Source organism: Chionomys nivalis, chromosome 5 (assembly GCF_950005125.1).
Source record: "Chionomys nivalis chromosome 5, mChiNiv1.1, whole genome shotgun sequence".
NCBI lineage: Eukaryota > Metazoa > Chordata > Mammalia > Rodentia > Cricetidae > Chionomys > Chionomys nivalis.
In genome coordinates this window covers 108970293-108994042 of record NC_080090.1, presented here as the reverse complement: position 1 = coordinate 108994042, position 23750 = coordinate 108970293, and the positions used below count along the sequence as shown (strand labels likewise).

Genomic DNA, 23750 nt, shown 5'->3' with positions numbered 1-23750 from the left:
GGGGCAACAGTATCTCATATTTTAAGTTTCTGTTACACTGATCAGTGACTTTTGAACACAAATAAAACTTCATGCCAATAGCTGCTAACCCTGTAAATACAAAGTTCCTAAGTAAATAAACAGCAAAACTGTGCTGCTCTCCCAGCTGCTCTGCTGGGCCTCCGGGTCCTGGTGAGATGAGCAAATCTCCCCAGCTGTTCTGTCTGGCAATCCGGCATGGATACAAGGAATTACTGATCATGGCTCTTTCTGAAGAGCTTTCTCCTGCTCCTGAGTGGTGTTCTTAGAAACCTGTGGTTAAGCAATGAAGTAGATATTTATGGGAGATGGGATCAGGGAGATGGTTTTGTCAGCCAAGAATATGTATGCAGGTTAAGGACATAAGGTTGATGCCTAGCAACGAGGTAAAGGTGGCTCCGGCTGGCCACAGTGTCACATGCAAGAGTTTCTTTTATAGTCCTTAAGAAGTCTATTATTAGAAATTTATGGGAACCAAGGCTGGGAGATGGTACAATCAGAAAAGTGCTCGTCACATAAGCATGGGAACCTGAGTTCAATCCCCAGCACCCAGTAAGAAGCTGGCATGAGGGTGCATGCTTGTAAACCAGCAGGGACCCAGCTCCTAGGACTTGCTGGCCAGCCAGTCCAGACTAAGTGCAAGGCCCAGGGAGAGAGACTCTCTCAAGAGAGGGGAACAGTTTCCCCTCCCCCCCAAAAAAAAACACCTAAGGTTGATCACTGACTTCCACACACATGTACATATACACACACGTACACACAAAGAAGTTGGAACTTAGATATGAAAATGTATTCTCTTAAGAACAATCAAAATAATACCAAAACTGGGCATCAATTTGAAGTCTCTGTGTATAACCCAGTAATGAGCACAGAATGGGGATTCAATGCTTATAATTAAGAAGGAAGAGGACACAGCAGTTCCTTACCAGTATTTACCATTTAGAATACATTAACTGTCCTCTATACCATCTGGCTTGCATACATATATCTGCATGTATGTGCATGTGAACACACACACACACACATATTTAAATTTTGTCATGGCCTTATGCTCATTTTATAAACGGATTTAAACTCTAAATCACTTTATTGATCTAAAAAGTGAAAAAAGCATTCAGCAAACAGCTCTTATCTACAATTATAATCAAGTCAGATTATATTTCTTTCCTTTCAGAGGAAAGAAAAAAATCAAAATTTTATCAAAAGTAATCCAAAGGTGATTTTACAAACAAAAAACAAACAATAGAGAAGGCAAAATCCCACATTGCCTGCCTCCTCTCCATCCACGCCTCTCCCACCCACACACTCTTACATTAAGAGAGAATCACAAAGTGCTATCAAAACAACCTGCCCAATCAAAGCAAGTCCAGCCAAATCTACAAACCCACACCTGGCAATCTGCTCCTTATCTCACGCTTATCATCACCCTCCTTTCAGTGCACTGTGACACTCTAAAACAGTCTACATAGTCCCCTTTGGAGAACTCAGCAGCAGCTCAAAAGAGTCCAGAATTCCCAACCTGCTCACGACTGACCAACTCCAGAGAAGGACACTACAAGAAATACAAAGGCTTGGTTCCCCTTCTAATTCACTAAAAAGTCTGAAGCCAACTGAGGCTCAATTCTGAACTCCTAGAAAAAGAATCTTTTCTTTTTTAAAAAAAAAAGATTTATTTTGTTTTAATTCATTTTATTTTAATTTATGGGTTTGTAAGTGAGTCTGCTTGAGTTTTTACATACCACCTGTGCAAGGAGGAGCCTGCAGAGGCCAGAAGAGGTGTCATGGTCCACTGAAAGTAGACTTATATACAGACAGTTGTGAGCCACCTGACGCAGGTGCTGGCTCTCCAGACCCAGGGCCCTTGTCCTTTACTCACCCTTTCTGTAGTCTCAGGGAGATAGCTAGGCAGCCCAAGGGTAAGGCCACGGATGCAAGCGATTCTGCCTATTATTTCTTCAGGACTTTTCTTCCTTTATTTTCCTTTTCCATTCATCCATCATCCTTTGCCACTGTCTCCTCCTTTCATCTCAGGACAGAAACAATGTTCCTCTCAGAAGCACTCACTTCTACTCCTCCCTGAGGTATGCCTTGTATGTGCTCAGCCCCAACTGTAAAGAGGTCAGTCTGAGTTCTCTCTCTAGGAGACTGAACTTCAGATCAATGCCAAAACCTGAGACTCCTTATGTCCTTTCCCATTACTGACTCTCCAAAAGAAACACCACTAAAAACTAGCCATTAACTGCACAGCATACAGACTATCTTTTGTATGTCTGAAATTGTTTTCATTCAATAGAACCCATCAACACTTAAGTAAAAGTGTTGTTCCTTAGAGTTGCTTCCTCAGAACTGTGCTCATCCTAACACTCAGTTTGGCTGGTTACTTTGTATTAACTTGACCCAAACTAAAACCCCTTGGGAAGAGGGATCATTAATTAAAGAACTGCCTCCATTAGCTTGGCCTGTGGGTATATAGTGGGGCATTTCCTTGGTTGACAACTGATGTTAGAGGACCCAGCCCACGGTGAGCAATTCCATGCTGGGCAGGAGGCCCTGAGTGTCTAAGACAGCAGGCTGTTTCTCCTCTGTTTTTTGCTTCAGTTTCTGCCTCAGGTTCCTCCGCTGACTTTCCTTCATGAGACTAAGCTGTAAATGAAATCAACCCTTCCCTCTGCAAGCTTCTTGTTTGTTTTGTTTTTCAAGACAGGGTTTCTCTGTGTAGCCCAGGCTGTCCCTGGAACTCACTCTGTAGACCAGGCTGGCCTCTGCCTTCCCTGGGATTACAGGTACGTGCTGACACCCTCTCCAAGCCTCTTTTGGTCAGTGTTTTATCACAGCAACAGAGATGTAACTAGGGTACATTCCACTTCCAAATTCCACCAAGCCTTTAACTAGTTCATTAAAATAAATGATCTCTGAGCTCATCAGACATACTCAATGTCCTTCAGGACATCAGACTTTACTATTCAAATTCTAATTCATCTCTCCCCTCTTTTAAGGAATTCTCAAGAGTTAATTAAAGGGGATTGCAGTCACTCACACTGGAAATCAAATCAAACCGACATCTAAAGCCCTGCCAGACTTACTGATACCATATTTCTACTTCTCAAAATGCAGAACATATTCAAATTAGCTCAGAAATGAATTTTTAGAAACTCTAACTTCCCATCCCCCCATAAATACACATTGCACAAATGATTAACTACTAAAACCCAACAACCATCTTCCAGATACATGCAATCACAGCCCAGAGCCATCATGGCTATGAATGTGGTCAACATATCATGAATTCATTTTAAACATGGAGGGATTTTTTTTCTTTTTCTGTAACTCAATTGTATGGTTCTTGAGCATGAACTCTGTAGAGAACAAAGTCAAGTCAATGCCGACAGGTTGGACACGCCCTTCCTCGTGGAACAGCTCGGCAGCTCTACCACCCCACCCCAAGCCCTTTCCCACACAGTCCTGCTTCCTTCCTGCTCCACTCGTTCTGATCTTCAAAACCTCTGCCACCTCCTCAATCAAAGCAGAGGTGACTGCTTTCCTATTTGGCACAACCACATTTCCAAACCTTTAAAGTGGCAGGGTCAATACTGTTAATTTTTTTCTTCTTTCCTCTTAGGTTGAACTTGAGGCAAAGGTCACGCATCACATCTCTCTGTGGTAACAGGAAGCATTAGCATAAGTGCATGCCATGAATGTTTAGTAACGCTCCAGCCCCCCTTGCTCTAGGAACTTCCTACAACTCATCCTCCAGCTGTCTGTCATTTAATATCCTAGAATACAAACCTAATCATGTCACCCTTCAATTTAGTTTATCAAGCCTTTACTTAGCACATAAGGTCATTCATCAGGTGACCCTAACTTTCCTTTATAATCCCATTTCTTACCATTGTTAATCTCATTGTCTGACCCTTCACCAGTACAAGTTACTCACCGTTCCTCATCCACACTGGGCTGTCATTCATCCCTTTTGTTTCAGGAACCTTTTTCCAGGAAAGACAAACATTTACCAACTCTTTATAGGGTTCCATTGATAAACCACAATTCCACCAAAGCTCAACTTGAGGGACCACCGAGTTTACTGGGTCACCTACAGAGCATGGATGGAGAGTTATAAAGGAGAAGGTATACCCACAAAGCAGCCAAGGTCTCATTCCAGTGCACATGTCAAGTTTCTCCAAGCTGTACAGATGGACTCTCCCTCCAGCTAACCCTCCACAGCCAACATACACAATTGTGGCGGAATTATATACAGCTAAATCGGGAGGTGCCAGCAGACGTGGCCTGGGAGGACACGAGAAACCAAGGACTCGCCCCACCAAGCCCTTCTACATGAGGGAAGGAAACAGCCAAAAGGTCCAATCTCATGTGTCTCTTGCAAGTAGTAGTTCTGAGGAGGACTACAGCTACCATGCCTGGAGGACAGTGTTCAATACTTTTGTACCTTACATAGCCAGCCCTTTCCAGGAAGCATTTCCAGAGCATTCTACTTTCAGGAAGTTGGATGCTAATTGCTTATGGAAGTCCCCACCCCACTAGACAGGAAAACATTGCCATTCAAAAATAATACACCCTGAGAACTTCATAAATCTAATACAAACATTCTTCTTAGACCTCTTCATTTGTGTCCCATAGGCACTACTCACATTTATTGTGTATTTTAAAAAGGATAACTAAGCAAATGATATTTCTATCACCATCCTGAGTACACACACACACACACACACACACCAGTGGAAGGAACAACAACCTGTACTGAGACTTGAAAGCTAGTGTAAACCAATGCTGCCAGCTGAAGCAGGCGGCTGCAGTCAGCTCAGTCCTATCTCCAATGTGCAGTTCTATAAACAGCAGGAGGCAAACCCTCATTCACGCCAGCTTCTACCTACAGCCCCAGTACGTACGTCTTACTAAATGAGTGATCCCTCATACCTACCACTTTCATACATTGACCCACTATCCTCCCATCACCCATCACTGAAGACAGCCAATTAGCTAGTGAATTCCAGGATGATACCCATAAGTCTCTTTTCCTTCCTCTTACTGCTCTATCCTGGGCCCCATTGTCTCTCCTGAATCATACCTCAATCTTACACAGTCAATCCATCCCCGATTTATCCAGCACTAGAACTCAAAACCTAAGGTTCTGAAGATATCTTAGGACTCTGTTAAAACCATGACCCTCGGGAAGTCTGCAGGGAGGCTCTGAGAGTCTGTGCCTCTAAAAGGTCCCAGGAACTGCTGGTCCAAACAGCAGACTTCATGAAGCAAAGCCCCAGAAATGCTGTCCTGGAAAAAAAGGGCTTACATTTCTAACTTGTAGGCAAGGACACAAAATGACCATCAGCCAAGAGTTTCCTAAATGCAGGTTTCTCTGAGAGGTAAAAACTGGAACGGTGGTGAGTGGGTAGCACAGACCAGCACATCTTCAGAACCTAAATGTCATTCAGCACTAGGGATGCTGAGACAAAAGGATGGGTAGCCAGGGAACGAGGAGGCTGAGACAGAATCATGGAGAGTGCCGAGGCTAGCCAGGGTTACATAATGAGACCCAAGCAGAAGGAATGGGGTAGACAGGGAGCAAGGCATGGTCTAAATGCCCTCTGATCTCTTCCAATGCTAAGATTCTAAACCCTCTGGGATATCACCAAGGCTGTCACCCAATTTACACCAGTAAAGCCCAGCAAAACTACATTTTAGCAAACATTACACTTCAATCATGCTCACTTGGTTTTGACTTGATAACTGTCTACAAACAATACTGGTCTATTCTTAAAAAAAAAAAAAAGCCGGGCGGTGGTGGCGCACGCCTTTAATCCCAGCACTCGGGAGGCGGAGGCAGGCGGATCTCTGTGAGTTCGAGACCAGCCTGGTCTACAAGAGCTAGTTCCAGGACAGGCTCCAAAGCCACAGAGAAACCCTGTCTCGAAAAACCAAAAAAAAAAAAAAAAAAAGTTCTATAAGAAAGAATAGACTGTACATGGATTAAGCATAAATGTGCATATCAAAGTACTTTAAAGATAAATGAACACTATTTATGCCTTTTTCCACCAGTATTATCTGGAGGTAGATGCCAGCTGGGCTAATCTGTCAGTTCCTTAACACCAGGACTGTAAACTGCTTTGTTTTGTTTGTAGTGAGGGAAGAAGGAGCAATGGCAGCTCCAATTCTCTATTAGTTACCAACTGACTCAGAGTAGATCGCAAGCACCATGAACACACAAGATAATCACTGCTCTCAGAAATGGTCTTTTGTGTGGTATCTTTAGAACCTTGCCCTCTTAAGCAGTTCCAAGATACACACTTACAGAGCGAGGGTTCTGTCTTAGGGAACAAGGGTTCATTGAGCTTCTGCTTTATAAGCATAAGCAGCAGTACCTATTCTTATGATCACACCGCTGATAACCGTCTGTTGATGCATCCCATGAAATCAGCCTGTCAGGTACGGATGCTGTGGCCATGAGTCAGCTAAAGCCACTGAAAACATTTCCAGAGGGCAATAGTGCTAATGGTGGTGGGAAAAGCATACTGGCGGATAATTAGCCTGAATGCTGATCAGTCTGATTTATAAGTATTTTTATTTGACTTAGAAGCAGGACTCATTTTTCTTAGACAGGATTGGAAATATATTGTGATATATATTAGAATTTTACAGCTAATGTAAAAAATGTAAAATGAAGCTCTTCCAGAGTTGTCATTCACATTACTACATTCAATAGTATTTCACAGAGTCAGCAAGATAATTCATAAGACCTCATTAGTAAAGACCTCACCTGGCCAATGAGAACAGAAAGTTGTTCTCCACCTGCTGTGGAATGCACACACACGAACATACACACACATATACATGCATGCATGCACATAAATATACATATACATGTTTATGCACTTACACGTGTATAAATAAATACTCAAAAACATCTATACATACACATCTTCAGGCATACACACCTACACACATGTACACACACACACATCCTACCATGTGTGCAGTACAGATGTAGCCAGGGCGGGAAAGCCAATAAGTTGGTTTTGCTTATATGAACACCTAAGAGTTGCACCTATTCCTAGTTAACACAAAGGTTTAAAGAAAAAAAATATGGGCCATGAAGTTTCAAACAGTAAAAGTCTAATAATTTTTTTAAAGCATCAAGGTCATGACCAGTTTGTTATTATTCAAATTTTACATTAATGTGGTCAATACATACCATTAAAATTACATCTTTCAAAAGATAAACATAGTATGTCCCATAAAAATTCATCAAGAAGTATAAAATAAAACATGACAGGTCTTAAAAAAAGAAGAGAATGGCTTTTAGTAGTATAATGTGGGCCACAACAAGGCTTCAGGGCACCCTCAACATGCACACATTCACATCTAACCAAAAGAGCAAAATTAATAGATGCTCCCCAAAAGCACGCCCCAAATAATTCAAACAAATAAAAGTGCCTAGGTGACTAGAGGAGTAGCTGGCCGATTTAAAGATGAAACTGGAATGGCTAGCACTAACAGTCTTCCTGAGCCTAGAACCGGTGGCCCTAGGTAAGTCGGGATCCAGAATTCAGGTAGCATTATTCCTTCTGGCCCTCAAGGGCTCACGCTTTCCCAGAGCAAGCCCCTCCTTTTCTGATATTAGAGCGACCTGTGAGAACCACGCCTCCTTTAAAAGCATCACCTTTCCATCTGGAAATGTTACCATGCTACTGAAAAGTGCCCTCAAGTCTACAAGCATTTCAAGCATCAGTTGCCTCTGATTAAAAACACCTTTGGCGTCTTAGATTTTCAATAGTAACTACTGACTGAATGTGGTCCTCCAACAACTGAGCGGCAGGGCCAACAGTATATCTCATCTTTCTTAATGAGCCCTAATTAACACTCATTAACATCTGTGGCAATTTACTATTGCCAAAAATAATAGAACCACATTATGTTTATGTAACATCTCACAGTTTACACAGCACTTCCACATATATCCTCACATCAACCTCACAAAGTTCTTTCAGATAGATCTCTGACAAAGGGAGCTAGGGGAGGTTAAAGCATATTAAGTGGAGAGGCTCACAGTCAAACACAGGTCTCCAGTTTCTCAGTCAAGGCTCTTCCCGCCAAAAAGAAAACCTTGGCAATGTGTGGCTAATTAGTACCTGGTTTGTAACACTGTGTCCTCAGCACTTCCATTCCTGTCCCACTTGAGCCTCAATAACTGTAAGCAGTAGGAAGTAAAAGTACGGCTGGGGACACAGAGAACTCGGTCCCAGAACCCTAAAGAGTTCCGAGCGGGTACTTCCTAAAACCAACAAAGAGGACACTTACTAGTGAACTAATAATTAATTCTGGCATAAGAGACACAGACCTAAATTTTAACTCTGCCTTGCTCTTTATACAAATCCAGACAGACTACAGACTACAAACTGGCACTTGAGTTTCTGTACCTGCAATACTGTGGAATAACATTATCTACTTCATGGGGTTATGATAAGAACTAAATTAGTTAATATGTATAGAAAACTTGATACAAGGCCTCAAACTGTGATGTGTTTGCTAAATAATAAGCTACTGTGCATTTTTAAAACGACACAGCAGGTTCAACAATGCTGAGGCAGTTTAAATAATTTGCACTTAATTTTACAAATTAAAAGATGTGAGCTGACTTGTTAGTGTGGGGGAACATGTTGTTTACTGTACTGACTACTATCCGCCGGCTGTCGCAAGGCTGGAGTGCTCTGGGAAAAGGGAGCCTCTTTTGAGGAGCTGCCTTCATCACAGTGGCCTGTGAGCATATTTCTGAACATTTTCTTGATTACTGTTTGACATGGGAAGGCCCAGTCCACTATGGTGCCACCCTGTGCCAGTGAACAGCACTCCTCCTTGACCTCTGCTTCAGTTCCTGCTTCCACATTCCTACCTCAGGTTCCGCCCCGAACCCCATTTCCCTTCATGAAAAAACTATATATAAGCTGTAAAGTGAAATAAACACTTTCCTCCCAAAGTTATTTTGCTCATGTTCTTTATCACACCAACAGAAAGCAAACAGACCCACTTGCATGTAACTTAAAGCAGCTTGCCAACTACAGTTTTACTTCATTTAGTATCTCAGAGCTATAGGTCTGAATATGTGTCTTCAAAACAAGAACGTATTCAAACGTAAAATCTACTTTCAGCAATGGTAACTAGGAACCTCAGCAATACAACTAAAAGCCCATGACCAACTGTAGTGTTATACACTGGAATCCCAACACCTAGCAGGCTGAGGCTGGAGGATTGCTGCAAGTTCAAGGAAAGCCTGGGCTACACTGTAAGACCTTGACTAAAATAATTCTGTAGAAAAGAAACCCAGTCCTCTACCAAGTAAAATCTTGTAAAACCAAAAGCTTAATATTAATAGTAGTACAACTTATACATGGTGGACACTTACAATTAAAGAATTGGTCACCCACCTTAAAAGACTGCTTACCAAAGATGACAAATGCTCTCATCATTTTAATTTTCTACACTTCATCCTCCTCCAACCCCACTAAAAAGCACTTCAGCATTTCTGGGAGTTCATGTACAGCACGTTCACAATGCTCTGCTATATTAAATGAGAGTTCTTTCAAATTACACATTTTTTAAAATGTGTGTGTGTGTGTGTGTGCGCGCGCGCGCGCAGATACAAATGCACATGAAGGCTGGGGACACCCAGGTGTCATCCTCAAGAACACCACCTAAGTCCTTTCACACAGTGTCTCTGATTGGCCTGGAGCTCCCCAGTTAGGCTAGCAGGGCTGGCCAGCACAGCAAGTACTCCTCACAGGCGGCCACACATAGCATTTGAGGGTTCTAGTGATCTAACTAGGGTCCTCTGCCAGAAAAGCAAGCGCCTCGCTGACCAAGCCATCTCCCAACCCTTAACTGATGCGGGCCTGGGGATGTCATCCAAAGTGCAATACACACTGCCTAGCACACGAGGCCCTGGGTCAATCCCTAGCACCAAAACACAGGAGTAATAATTATGATCAGTCATGGTCACTACTTATGGACTTCCTTCCCAGGTCAACCAAAAACCCTGGAAGCTCTAACGGCAGCCAGGATGACTGATTTCAAAAGGTGCCTTAGCCTTCCTTTTTCTAAGCTCCAAAAATAAACCACTTGTATTTCACAACAGCCGTCAAGGTAATTCAGATTTCTCCAGAAAGAGAAATAAAGGAATTTTCAGTAATTTAAATAAGAAAGTGAGATTAATGCCTAATCAAAAGAAGTTCAAATTTGAAACACAGAACCATGTTTTTAGATTTTTCTTTAGGTGAAGGGAAGGAAGGATGGACATGGCCAAGATACATTATATACTAGAATTAATTTTTTTTCAAATGCCTTTAGGGCCAGCAAGCTCAGTGAATAGAGGTATTTGCCACCAGACCTGACGACCTGAGTGCCCTCCTGGGCCCCGCATGGTAGGAGGGAATGACTCCACACGTGAACAAGCAGATGTGACAGGATAAATACTATGATAAGAATGTGACAGTGATTTTGATATATAAATGAGAAAAACTATATCCAAACAGTATTTAATTCCACCTGCAAGCCAGCTCTCAACCTAGCCACTCTGAGATCCTAAGGGATCCAGAAGAGAAGTCCTGTGTTGCAACACTTTTCAGTGTCTAACACGCAGCACACGTGGGTGTGGGTGTGGAGGATGTAGCACACACCTTTGACTCCAGCACTTGGAAACAGGCAGGCTGATCTCTGAATTTGTGGCAAGCCTGGACTACACCGCAAGTTCTAGGACAGCTACGGCTACTGTCAAAAACAAAAAGACTTTTGCAGGCACAGCACATGGAATGGCACATACATTTAGTCAGGCATACACAGAAAATAAATCTTTTGTTTTTTTTAAGTAATGGCCATATAGGGAATGTAAAGCATTAAAAATAAATAAATAAAAGGTCGTAGTAAATTGACTCAATAGCCCTCGCTCTCTTATTTTTTCCTCAACAAATTCAAGTTACTGGACCAAAAATACTCCTAAGAAAAATCTGAATTTGCTATCAAGTTAAAAAAAAGAATCTCTGGGGAATATTTTCAATGAGTGAAGAAGGCAATTACTCAATAAAAAATATGGGGACAATTTAAATTCCTTATTTCTTATTTAATCAAACAACAGAGAGAGAACTGAAATTACAGAAAGAACATCTGAAAGGACCGGTTTTCAATCTTGGGATAAGGAAGGATGACAGGATACAGGGACTCAAAGATCAATAAGAAGGGAATAGATAATGAAAATATTAGTGACTTGGGAAACAAAACTTTTCCATAAATGAATCTTATAAATCATGAAGAGAAAATCACCCACTCAAAACAGATTAGTGACATAAACAGGCACTCACATTAAACCACTAGTGTGGGAAAAAAGACTCAAGTTAATACAAATAGCAATTTGTTAAGGTTTTTTCTTCCCCAAGAAGAACCCATGCATAGACTTCACCCTGACATACAAGCATGACTCCTGCTGTAGCCCACCTAAAAACACAGTGTGCATGTGAGGACAGGACAGAAGTCTGCTAACTAGAGCAGTGTTTATGCATAAGAATTCCTTGTTATTTAAATCTGAATGTCAACCACACCTCACCCAACCCATCTTTCTAAGAGATTATCAAGAGAAATCCCCCCTTGTTTTAGCATCTGAGATACATACTAAATCTTCCAGATGCAAGGTAACGTTACCCTTTTGTACTTCTGCGCTTTGAAAAAGGTTTCTATTCTCACCTTAAAAATGAACAGTAATCTTTAGGGAATCAACTGACTCAATATGTTACCTTCTATATAGAAAGGTAAAACTTTTGCTTTCAGAAATGATTCAATTAAAATAGAGATACATTAACAGAAAATCTCTTAAACCCCTAAAAAAACCTGGAACTCTGTTTCCACAGCTCCCAAATTATGTTTTTGTTACCACAGATAATAAATAGATACCTCCCAAAAGATATGTCATGATACGGACTTCAAAATTCAATACAACAGAAGTACAAGGATCACTGAACAAAGTTTTTTCAACTGTTCACACTACACAAAGGAAGAACCATGAACAGGCACTTCAGTAGAACTTAACACAGGCACTGGAATAAAAAACTGCACCATTAACTTTATATTAAAACATTTTAATTGAAATTATTAATAAACATTACTATTAATATTTTTAGTGCAAACTCATTCTAATTTTTTTCTACTAATCAATTTTTTTATCTTTTTGATTGTTTTGTTTTTTTTGAGACGGTTTCTCTGCGTTACCCTGGCTGTCCTGGAACTCTCTCTGTAAATCAGGCTGGCTGGCCTTGAACTCACAGAGATCCGCCTGCCTCTGCCTCCCTAGTACTGGGATTAAAAGCATGATTACTTTTTCAAACATTTTCATTCTTCTAACTACTACAACTTCAAAGTTGAAGCAAGCCAGCATTGATACTGTAAAACTCAGCCTCTTTCTCAGAAAGCTGTTATAAATTCTATCCTAACTCTCCCAAATGGTAGGTAGCATCAAGAAAGAAATCTAATTTCCCTTTGTTCTGTCTGCTTCTCAGTTACAGGTTCTCCTCTTACAGTTTGTCACAGTGATATGCCACCTCTCAAAGGCACTGATTAGAAAGAAACAAGTAATAAAGAAATGTTGAAATGTGTAAAGAACAGTCTTCAAACATTTGTATTAAACATAAGGAACATCTAAAAATAGTTAACCTTACAAGTTCATAATGCGTGGAAAAGGACTGGAGCACCTATCAAAATCTGGCTGTGTTCTTAATTCTGATACTGACTTATCACTGATTCTCAACCACAACCTCTTTAAGTTTACTTTCCTCATCTAGTAAACACAGCTATCCTAAATTATCTTAGTTTCCTGAATTCCATAATCTAATAAATGTACTGTGAATTTTCATTTACTTTTTGTGCTTTTCCTGCCATTAGAAGGAACTAAGGTACTAGGCTCACCATGAATTAAAACTAACTGATCAGACATGGACACTGGCTCACTGGCTAAGAGCACTTGCTGTTCTTTGCAGGGGACCCAGACTCAGTTCCCAGTATCCACATTGTGGGCAGCTCACAACTGCCTAAATGCTAGTTCTAGCATGTCTGGTTCCCTCTTCTGGATTTCATGGGTATCTACTCACATGTGCGCTTGCTCACACACACACACACACACACACACACACTCAGGTTAACGCACATCCATAAAACAATCTTAAAAAAATAATCAACTGGCAAGTTTTGAACAGTGAGGTTCTTCTACATGTGATATCACAGTAAGCTATATAAAACAGATTGTGAAGGGGACTTTATGAATCAATTAAGAAAAGAATTTAACTTCAATTTATCTCTAGCATGCCAGATTTTGCTTTGGGAAGTATTAATGACAGGGAGGACAAATAAAACATTGTTTATCTTCTTTAGTCTGAATCCTATCCAAACCTTAAGTTAGATGTAAGCCCTTTCTAGGTGACTTGACAGTTTTGAACCAAAACTACAGAACTCCAAACAACTACAACCTTGAGAATCTATCTAAAATTAGGCTTGTTACTAGAATCTCAGAATTTAAGAATCAGAAGAAATCCTGGACTCGCTGTTTCACAGATGACGAAATCACATCGCAGCATAGGTTACCATGAATACCCGAGTAGGTCTGCTAGCTCACACTGTGAGTCCAGCAGGGACAGGACAGAAAGAATTTCTGTTTTAAAGTCAGATTAGGTTACATAGCAAGACGTGTCTCACAAAAACAAGGACTGAGGATGTGGCTGGATAGTCCTGTCTTATATGTATCAAAGACTTTGGATTCCCTCCTCAGCAACAAGGAGAAAAAAAAATAGACACCCAAATCATATCAAGTTTACCAACTCTCAGAACAAAGTGGATTCTCCAAATCACAAAACCACTTCCTCCCAAGCAGACTCTGAAATGAGAGAGGACTTTTACCCCCGAAGTTTTGTGTTTCAATAAGAAACAGTTTACTTATTCCTTGTCCCCCAAAACATACACAGAGCATTAGCGGAACCCAAAAACCAAGAAACGTAGTGTCAACAATAAGGCCGCATCTAGCCACACTCTCAAAGTCCTGGATAGGAAAAAAGAAAGTTCTCCCAAGGAATACAGTTCTCAAAGTAAAGCTCAAAAACTGAATCTATTCATAAAAAAATCTCAAAATCAGGAACAATATTTCAGAAGTTAACTGAATACAAGACCCAATAATTATTAAATATGCAATGAAAACAAGCAAAGCTCCTGCTTACTGTTGCTACATTTAAAAATATGCATATGTGTGTGCTTGACAAGAAAGCCCAAATGCTGTGACCTACTAACTGAGGCAGGAATATGAAAAGATCCATTCATTCTCCAAGTGCTCTTCATGAGACACGGGAATCAGAAGAAACTCTGACAAACAAACCTCTTCCTGCTCGGAAAAATGAGGAAAACAAACAAACAAATCCACTCATTCAGATTTGCTTAGACTTTAAATTTCTAAATGGAATTTTCACTGATTATTGAAATGGTTCACAACTAAATTTTTTCAAATTATATTTAATCTTAACTGAATACATTTATGTAACCGGAACTAAAACTAATTTATCTTTAGTCAAGCTTCATTTAGAAAACTTTATGCCAAACACTTTGGAAATTTTTCCCTTTTACTTTGCCCAGTTTTAACACAGCACTGCAACTGGAGACCACTAGACATACACCTCCTTCAACCAGACTTCATCATTAAATGTCTTAAAATGAATATAATCAGTATCCGATATGCTTTGTTTCCATCTAACATACTAAAAGGTGTTGCAGGACAACTCATGCTTACAAGAAAACCATTATACCCAAAATATTTAAGCTCTATTTCGTTAACTGGTGACCACTATCATACATGATAAAAATTACTATATGACGTGTGTTGAAAGAGCTATGTCATGGCTAACCGGATATCCTAATGTTCTTTAATCACAGTACCATTAGAATTCATTCTTTCCAGACCCTTGAGTTTCAGCTTACTAGAATTTTCTAAATCCTTAATTGAGGCGCCATGTAAATCTAAACAGGCAATCAAATAGTTTTAGGCTAAAAATACCTAAAATACCACTGCCGTGTGAACTTCTTCAGCCAATAAATAAATAGCCTTTGAGATACCGGCCCACTTTGGGCACGATCTCATGCTCTACAAATGCAGGTGAAAAGCGTGTGGACCTCTTAGCTGAAGGAGTTCCCATAGTGCTCCAAGCGCGGCAGGTGTTTGGTGTGTTTTGTTTAGCCTACGGTCTCTAGAAACCCAAAAGCAAATACAAAGAGTCTGCCTTAGAAGTCCGGGAACCCTAAGTGGGATAAACCCTCAGTGCCAGGGCTCCAGCAGATGGACCTGATTAAAGGAGGGGACAACTTAAAAGGTGGGGTGGAGGAGGCCTTATCTTCACACACTGTTATGAGGCATTTTGATAAGACCTCTCTTTCAATTTTCACAAATGCAGGGTGCTCTTAAAGAAACAGCTTTCCCACTGAATGGACTTTCAGAGTTTATAATTCGGCCTCCTCCTGTCCAGCAGCCTGGGCAGCATGAAATGTGACACATAGCAAAATCATTAAATGTAAAATGTCTCATTTGACAGGTGTCTCATTAAATAAATCTCAAAGTCAAGGTAAGAGATGCCTTTGAAAGAGGCGAGCTATTAACTCCAGGAAAACTTGGAGGGAAAACTGTTCTCTAAAAGTCCACAGAGCTCAGTCACGTGAAAGAGAAGATATTAATAGTATGTGGCACATCTGAAATCTCCTGCCATGGGAGAAATGCCTCTGTGTGCATGTGTGTTTAACACATCCCTGGGGACCCAAACAGGATGGAAGTCAAAAAAAATCAGGGCACACTCCACCAGCTGCTTAACAAACTACACAAATTGAATCCAAACAGTAAGAAAAAATTCCAAGATTTATACAGGCACTGTTCCTATATGATGTCAGGGACTGTTACCTTCCTAATAAATCAAAAGCTAAATTTTGTAAAAAGACAATAACAAGCAATTTTACACAACCATTTACAGCAGCTGACAGTCTATTTATTTAGTTTTGTCCTGGCAGTGTGGACTGACCTCTGACACTCACACGCTAGGTCTGCACTCTTGATTAATCTCACCTCGAGAAAGAGACTTCCCATAGATAGAGACTGATCTATCCTATGTGCTTGCTACAATCATAAGTACAAAACCTCCACCATTTTCAAAACATTATAATGAAATTCAGAGAATAAATGCTCTCTAGCTCCTGTACAACCTAAGAATCACAAAACGGTACAAGAAAATATCAATAATGCACCATTTACTATAAAGAGTACTGGTAATTCAGCTTTCAAACAAACAGATAAGCTCTTTAATGTTGAGTATTTTCATTGCTTTAAAAGAAGTGATCATAAAACCCACTCTGAGGTTATCTGCTCAGATAACTTCCCAATAAAGATTTAACAAACAAGAAATACTTGGATTAAAATGTAATCACTATATAAACCTTATCAACTTTAAGAATCATGATTTATAACCAGAATATTTAGAAAACTAATACTTTCTGCACTGCTCTTACTTGTTAATCTTGGTTCTTTACATTTTTAAAGGCCATGTGATAGAAATAGTCATCTGCATTTTACAAGGAAGCACGCAGAACTGCCCGATAATAGCACCTCATTACCAATAAACATAGCATATTTTCTGAAAACTCAAGTGTAAATGAAATTCAGCACCAATTCATAGACAGTGCGTTGAATCACAAACTTCACTCCCTTGTCTCAGCTCTGCCAGGGGCTGAAAACCCTCAGTGAGAATCAGCTGTCAATGTACCATCTCCATCTGAAAGAAGGGCTGACACCAGGACTCCTCCCTAATGGTTCTTGAACAGACAAATGAGACCATTTATGTGAAAGGCCTTTAATATTTCTGAAGACAATAAACCCCAATGTATGGTTTTATCAAACCATAGTTAAAAGACATCACAAACTTCATATGGCAAATAAATATATGAACATAACAAAGTGTTAAGCACAGAAAACAAAATAAACTGAAAGTCTTTGTACTTAAAAGCGCTACTGAGCACACACTGGAGTCACATACTTAAACCACACTACTCAGCACTGCTGTAATTATAGTAATAAGAACCTACTTGTCAATGCTCTGCTGGTGCTAACCACCCTTCTTGGTTTCCATGCAGGAAATCACGGAAGGTCTGAGCATTCCCAGAAGAGAGAGAGGATAGAAATATGAGAAGGGGAGGGAGGCAAACTACCAAGCAGCCCCAAGGAAGCCCACATGAACACATCCTCCAAGATTCACTAGGTGCAGGGTGTGCTCTCCATCATGGTGACAATCTTTCACTGTTTGAACGGAACAGACTACAGAGCTAAAACAAAAGGTGATGGAAAAATGTAAACATGAGTTTACACATGCCCCAGGGACTGAAGCAAAGCAGCTCATTCATGTCTAGGTGTTCATAACTCAGGCCAGGTAACTGAATTCCTGAATTTTTTTTTCTAACAAAATTACTCTTTCAGGTATGTCTTAAGTTGTATAATTTTTTAAAAGAAAATTAAACCTTAATATAATTAACAAACTTAACATTAGATAACACCAATTGAATTTCCTCCTATTTTAAAACTCAAAGAATGCTTTTGCAATAGGAGCAGTAACAATTTTCAAACTAAGTTTTTGATAACTGCAATTAGAAGTTTTGGTCACTTCTCATCCAAAAGCGACCTCACTTAAAGACTTTCATTTTAACTTACCTAAATAAATACTTAACCATTCAAAGTAACCACAAATAGCTTTCAAAGCCCTTAAGCAACCCGAGGAAGATTATAAATACTGAAATTTAATTGAAAAATGACCCTCAAGAGAATGGAAGGCCTCTGCTGGACAACAGCATTGTGAAAATAAGAAACAAGGTGGCAGAGAAGGTAAGAACACAGATAGTGATAATGTCCTCGGTTTGAACATGGGGAAATATTGTAGCTGTCTTTAACTCCACTAGAAAAGACATGCAACAATAAATTCAAAAACAGTATATATGTGAAATTATTGAAGCAAATCAATATAGAATTTTCCAGTGCCTTCTTAAAAGAAATCATTTAAAACATACATGAATCGTTCTCTTCGTACACAAAAGCACTAACAATCAAAACACAAAAGCCTCCTTTTGGCTGTCCTATATTCCACAGGAGCAGAAGCAATTTCTAGGAATCTCCCCAGCCTGGGGCAAGCCTCCACCATATGTCCTGACAATTGAGACACGCAGGGCCACCTTTCAGCAGTGCCTTGCTGTTAGGAACACATCCTGGTGAAAATCGAAACATCTAGTGATGCTGAGTTTTATTCTAAGACAAATACCAGTCCAGAGGCGCTCAGTACTTTGATTTAGGCTTAAATTAAGTCCAACTTTGCTTAAATGCCAAAATAAGCAGTCACACAGCTTTGCAACAGCCAGACACCTTTCTTCTAGAACACATGGACACAGGCTTCACGTTCAAGAGCAGGCTGGACAATCTGTGTGGGGCATCCTCATTTTATTAGTCACTTTTATGAGCATATACGCTGAGGCCTGCATCTGTTTATGCTGTGCATAGAAATACTGTAGTAAGTTCAGGAGGTAACAATCACTACTTTTCATAAACAAAAACAAAGATTAAAATAACCACACCAGAAATTTAAGATTTAATAAAAAATCAGATCAACTTTAAACTGAGATGAGTATAAAAGAATAAAAGCAAACTGCTCACAGCCCACTCAGAATGTTTTAAACACTGCTGAAAAAACAGCCAAACAGAATTCAAGATTTAAACTTCACAACTGTGACACCCAACCTTTCCCACAAATCTGATTCTAATCAACCTATTCAGTCATCAGCAAAGGGGAGAGAAAAGCTTCCTCCATACATAAGAGCAAGCTCAAATATTTTCCATTGCATATACCTTATTTTACAGCCATTTCCCTCTATGTGATTAAGAAAGATCATCATTCTCATCCTAAAATACTCTCCCTTCCAAGTGTGATTACTATTTGATGTCTTCGCAAAGAAATATTTCACAAGTTACATGAGCCATGAAAGAAAAAGACATAGTCGTTGCTCCTACCCTTTTCTGGGCCAAAAAAAAAAAAAAAATTAAAGGCATATCTTCAATTAAGATACTATCTCCAAGAAAAATGCTACTGTATTAAAATTTGGTTTCCTTTATGAGGCAAATATCAATCAAAAGACCCACTTAAGTCCAGAACAACTTAAACAAAACTCAGAGGAACACCTCTCCCAGGCATGCTGCCTGTCTTGCATATCTCAGTGTGGGTGTTGAAGGCTAAGTCATGAGAACTAAACTGCAGCTAGAACACTAGTGGAAGAACAGCTATGGAGTCTTGGGCTGTTAGCAAGAATTCTCATATGCACTTGCAATATGACACCCAAAGTTTTAATTCTCCTATGCTAACTATGTTAAACAAAAGTTATGACCACCAAGAACTCTAAAGCAGAGGGAGAGTGCAAGTGGCTTACAAAGCTCAGATACAATACCCAGCACCCATGTAACTCCATCGCTTAGTTCCAGTCAAGCCTCTTGGCAAAAGAGAGAGGACAAGCACTTGAACAGGTACTGAAGAGTCAGGTCATATCAGAGGCGGGAACCACCAACGCTATGAACTCCAGTCTGTTCCGAGTCCTGCCACAGCTCTGACAACAAAGGCTCTAAGACAGAAACAGGCCAACTCTTTTTTTTATGCAAGGATTCAAACTTGGAGGGGAAACTAAACAAAAGCAATGAAAAAGCGCTAGGGTAAGCAGCACTCAAAACAAAGAACATAAACTTACCAGGTGTCTAAGCTTGGCAGGCAGAGGAACAAACAAGGGCATCGGTTGACAAGAGCACAGCTCCCAGCAGCCCACACTACACTGCGAAAGGTAAACTGTGGACTCATAGAAGAACATAGGGAAGGCACCCTGGAGCACTTTTGGTTGGTCACTGTCCTCTGTCCATATGAAAGCATCAGGCATTTTCCTGAAATCCCAAGCTGCCTGCAACCCTGAGCAGGCCTGAAGGAAAGCACCTCTACAGTTACGGGCGACTACCTCTCTCACGTGTTGACTGTTTCCTGTATTTCCAGGCGACTCTGTCACCTCATCCGCCTGGTTTTCCAACCTCAGCCCTGGACAGCTGACTAAAACTTGCAGATTTAAAGAATGCTCGATTTAGTACTTACACAGACGGCATGTGAACAAGCTAGAAAAGGGTATCAGACTCACCAGGTCCCTTGAATCATTTATCGGTCCCTGCCAGGGTTAGAAACCACACATCAACGTGCAGGCAACTTCTTACCTGCGTAGAATCTGATGAGGCAGCCAATTTCCGAGTCCATGCCTTCCTCCTGCACCCTCCACAGCTCCCCGAATCCCAGTTGGAAGAGGTAGTCATTTTGGATCTGCAATGGCTTCTCGTCCGCCTCGAGGCGCCGGGTAGTCTCTCCGTGAAACTGGACATAGAGGGAAGGCGACGAAGACGTCTTTTGCGCGGTCTCCCGGATCCGTCCCGGGGTCGACGGAGGGCCGCCCGGAGTTGCAGCCGCCACCACCTTGTCCTCTCTGGGACCCTGGCCGGTCATCCCATCGACAACCCTGGGAGCTTTCGGCTGCAGTGAGGGAGAGGTCTTCGGGGAAGGAGGTCGAGGCTGCGCTGGGCGGCTGGGGCGGAGGGGAGGCGGCCCAGGAGCCCTGGTCGACAGCTGGGCCGGGTCAGCCTCTAGCTCCTCCGACGACGAGGAGCCGCCGCCGCTGCTGTAGGGGTCCAGCCGGTCCGACACGCTCTCGGCGCTGGGGCTCAGGCTGAAGCTCTCGGTGTCGGAGGCCGGGTGCGGGGCGCGGGGCGGAGAACCCAGGCCACCCGCGAACAGCTCCCCGGGGCTGCAGTCCGTGGGCGCAGGGCTGGCGCGGGGTGCGCAGTGTGGCCAGGAGCCCCCGGGAAGCGGCAGGTCGGCGGGAGGCGCGCGCGCAGGGCCCCCGACAGCCCCGGGAGCGCTGCTCGAGGGCGGTGGCTCCACTTCCCTCCCGAGCCCGGCGTCCGGACTCTGGACGGCCGCGGCCGGAGTGGCGCTGGGAGGCAGCCCCTGGCCCAGCACCTTCACCACCCCGCCGCCTTTGTGGCCCAGCTGCAGAAGCCGAGCGGCCACCTCGGCGGCTGTGGTGTCCATCGTGCAGAGCACTGGGCGCAGGTAGGACGAGGCCATGTGGCGGTCAAAGACGTGCACGCAGCCCCGCTGGAGCTGGTGCCTCACCCAGTCCCTGTCCGACGGCTGCAGCTGCAGCAGCTGCCGGTGCTTCAAGAGCAGCGTCTTCCTGTCCAGGCTCCGAGTGCACAGCGACGCCGAGGCCGAGCAGGAGGCCGGGAGGCCGCCGGCGGCCGAGGACGCCGAGGACGGCGACGATGAAGACGAGGCAGCGGCCGACAGATTCCTCTTCAGCCGTCCTCTCCTCAGCAGCAGCGAATTGGCGCCGCCGCCGGCTGCGGGCACCGGGGCGGCCCCGCCGGCAGCGGGCTGAGGCGCCCCGCGCCGCCGCCTGCGCCCGGTGCCTCCCGCGCGGCCGGGCATTGGCCCCGGCGGCGCCTCGCAGGGGGCCTGCTCTCGCGCCGCGCCGCCGTTCCCGCCGCTCGCGGCCGTGGCCAAGCTCAGCGCGGGCTCCGGACTCCGAGCGCCCTCGGCCGCCGCCGCCGCCGGGGCTCGGTCCTCACCCGCGGGGTCGGCGAGTCGCTGTGCCGGGGCTGCGGCGGCCGGCTCCATCGTAGCGGGGCTTCGCGTCGCCCCCCCAGCTCCGGAGACAGCAACGGAGGAGGAGGTGAGGCGAAGGTGGGAGACGATGGCTGCGGCGGCGCGCGGAGAAGGGAGACGCCGATGGCGTTCGGCGCGGCCGTTCCAGAGGATTATGTGGCGATCTGGAGCATTCCGTCGGTGTCTCGGTGTTCCATCCCGCGCTCCCGCCCGCCCGCTTCGTCGCCACCGCCCCCCCACACGCCCTCCCCGCGGGTCGCGGGCTCCCCAGCGCCAGGCCCCGCCCGCTGCCGGACAGCCTCAGCGCCCAGGAGCTGCGGCCCGAGCTCGGTCATGAATATTAATGAGGCGCGGGAAGGCGGGCGGGGCGGAGTTGATCATGAATATGCATTGAGCATGACGACATTCCTGGGCGGAGCGGGGAGAGCGGGAGTCTGGGGCGGGGCCTCAGGGTAAACAAACGTGACGCGTGCGTACGGGAGCGGGGCGGGGCTATTTCCCAGGAGGTTTCTCAGCGGACCAGAGGCGAGGTGGCGAGAGGAACAAGCAGTGCACTGTGGGGGTTGTAGTTCAGCTCCCGGGAGAACATGCAGGCGAGACAAATAGCGAACTACAAAACCCAGAGATCCTCAGGTTCAGCCCACCCTCACCGCCAAGCCTCTGGCCCTGGCCGGTGGGATTTGTGCCCTCTGCTGTTGAACCCTGTGCCCGGTGAACGTTTTTCATTAACTTGCTCCTAACCCGCTTTACAGATGAGTTTTATTTTCCCGGCTAATTGAAAGTGAGGGCTTTCAGGGACTCTATGTAGGCGAGGCTTTGTGTGAGACACAAATACACAGTGTCCAGGAGCGCTGGCCAGGTCTTCCTGACATTTTCTCAAGACCCTTGAAGACAAGAAGCTTTTGGAAAGTCTGTTATAGAAGGGAGTTGAATGTGCTTCGTGGTAACCGCTGAAATTAAACTCTGAAATTATCCCCTTTCTTATCAGGACAAAAACAGCTAAGGACTTGTATCCTGATGATTTTAAGTTTAAAAGGGTCTTAATGACACAGAGCAGTGGACGAAAAAGAACGATTAGAATGGAGACATAGAGATATAGGAGATAGACCGTTGCTTTCCCTTAGTCTTCTCTGTATTTTACTTAGAAACACTCGGGGCGGGGACTGGAAACTGACGAGAGAGAGAGAGAGAGAGAGAGAGAGAGAGAGAGAGAGAGAGAGAGAGAGAGAGAGAGAGAGAGAGAGAGAGAGAGAACTGAAATTCCTATCAAGGCACCTAGTTTTTAAGTTATCTACACAGTTTCATTAAATATGGATGGAGAAAGCAGCCAGGACAAAAAACAGCTTTTCAAGAATTTTTGGAATTCCTAAACATTATGTCCTCTATTCTTCTTTAACGGGGCTGGCGAGGTAGCTCAGCAGCCAAGAGCATGGGCTGCTCTTGCAGAGCTCCCTCTGAAGGCAGCGCACCATGTGATGCACAGACATACTACAGACAAATCACTCATACACATAAAAATCAATCTTTTTAAAAGAATAAGTCTTCCCTTGTAGTAGGGAGGCTGAGACAGGCAGAGCTTTATGAGGTCAAAGCCAGTCTGTTCTACTTAGCAAGCTCCAGGACAGCCAAGGCTACAAAGTAAGACTGTCTCAAAAGAACCAATAATAATGATATTAATAAGAATCTATATCATAGCTTTTGGTTTCAAAAACTATTGATCATAGTAATATATGAATATATGTGTGTATTCACACATGTAAATATATGTGTATACATAGGTATATGGATACATACGTAAGTATATGTGGGCGTGTCTGTGTGCATAGTTATAATAAGCTGGAGTGGCAGTGCCTTTAATCCTAGCACTCAGGAGGCAGAGAATGGCAGATATCTGTGAGTCTGAGGCCAGCCTCATCTCTGTAGTGACACCCTGTCTCAAAAAGAAAG

At 43.2% G+C, this 23750-nt stretch overlaps 1 protein-coding gene across 1 annotated transcript in view; it reads right to left on the bottom strand.

The window, feature by feature from the left end:
• Positions 1-21997, bottom strand: part of Phlpp1 (PH domain and leucine rich repeat protein phosphatase 1) — a 219522-nt gene extending 197525 nt beyond the window's left edge. Inside the window, exon 1 of the mRNA XM_057770046.1 lies at positions 20360-21997. Within this exon, the coding sequence (XP_057626029.1) occupies positions 20360-21815 (1456 nt within the window). The 5' untranslated portion in view covers positions 21816-21997. The remainder of the gene's footprint in view (positions 1-20359) is intronic.
• Between the last annotated feature and the right edge of the window lie 1753 nt (positions 21998-23750).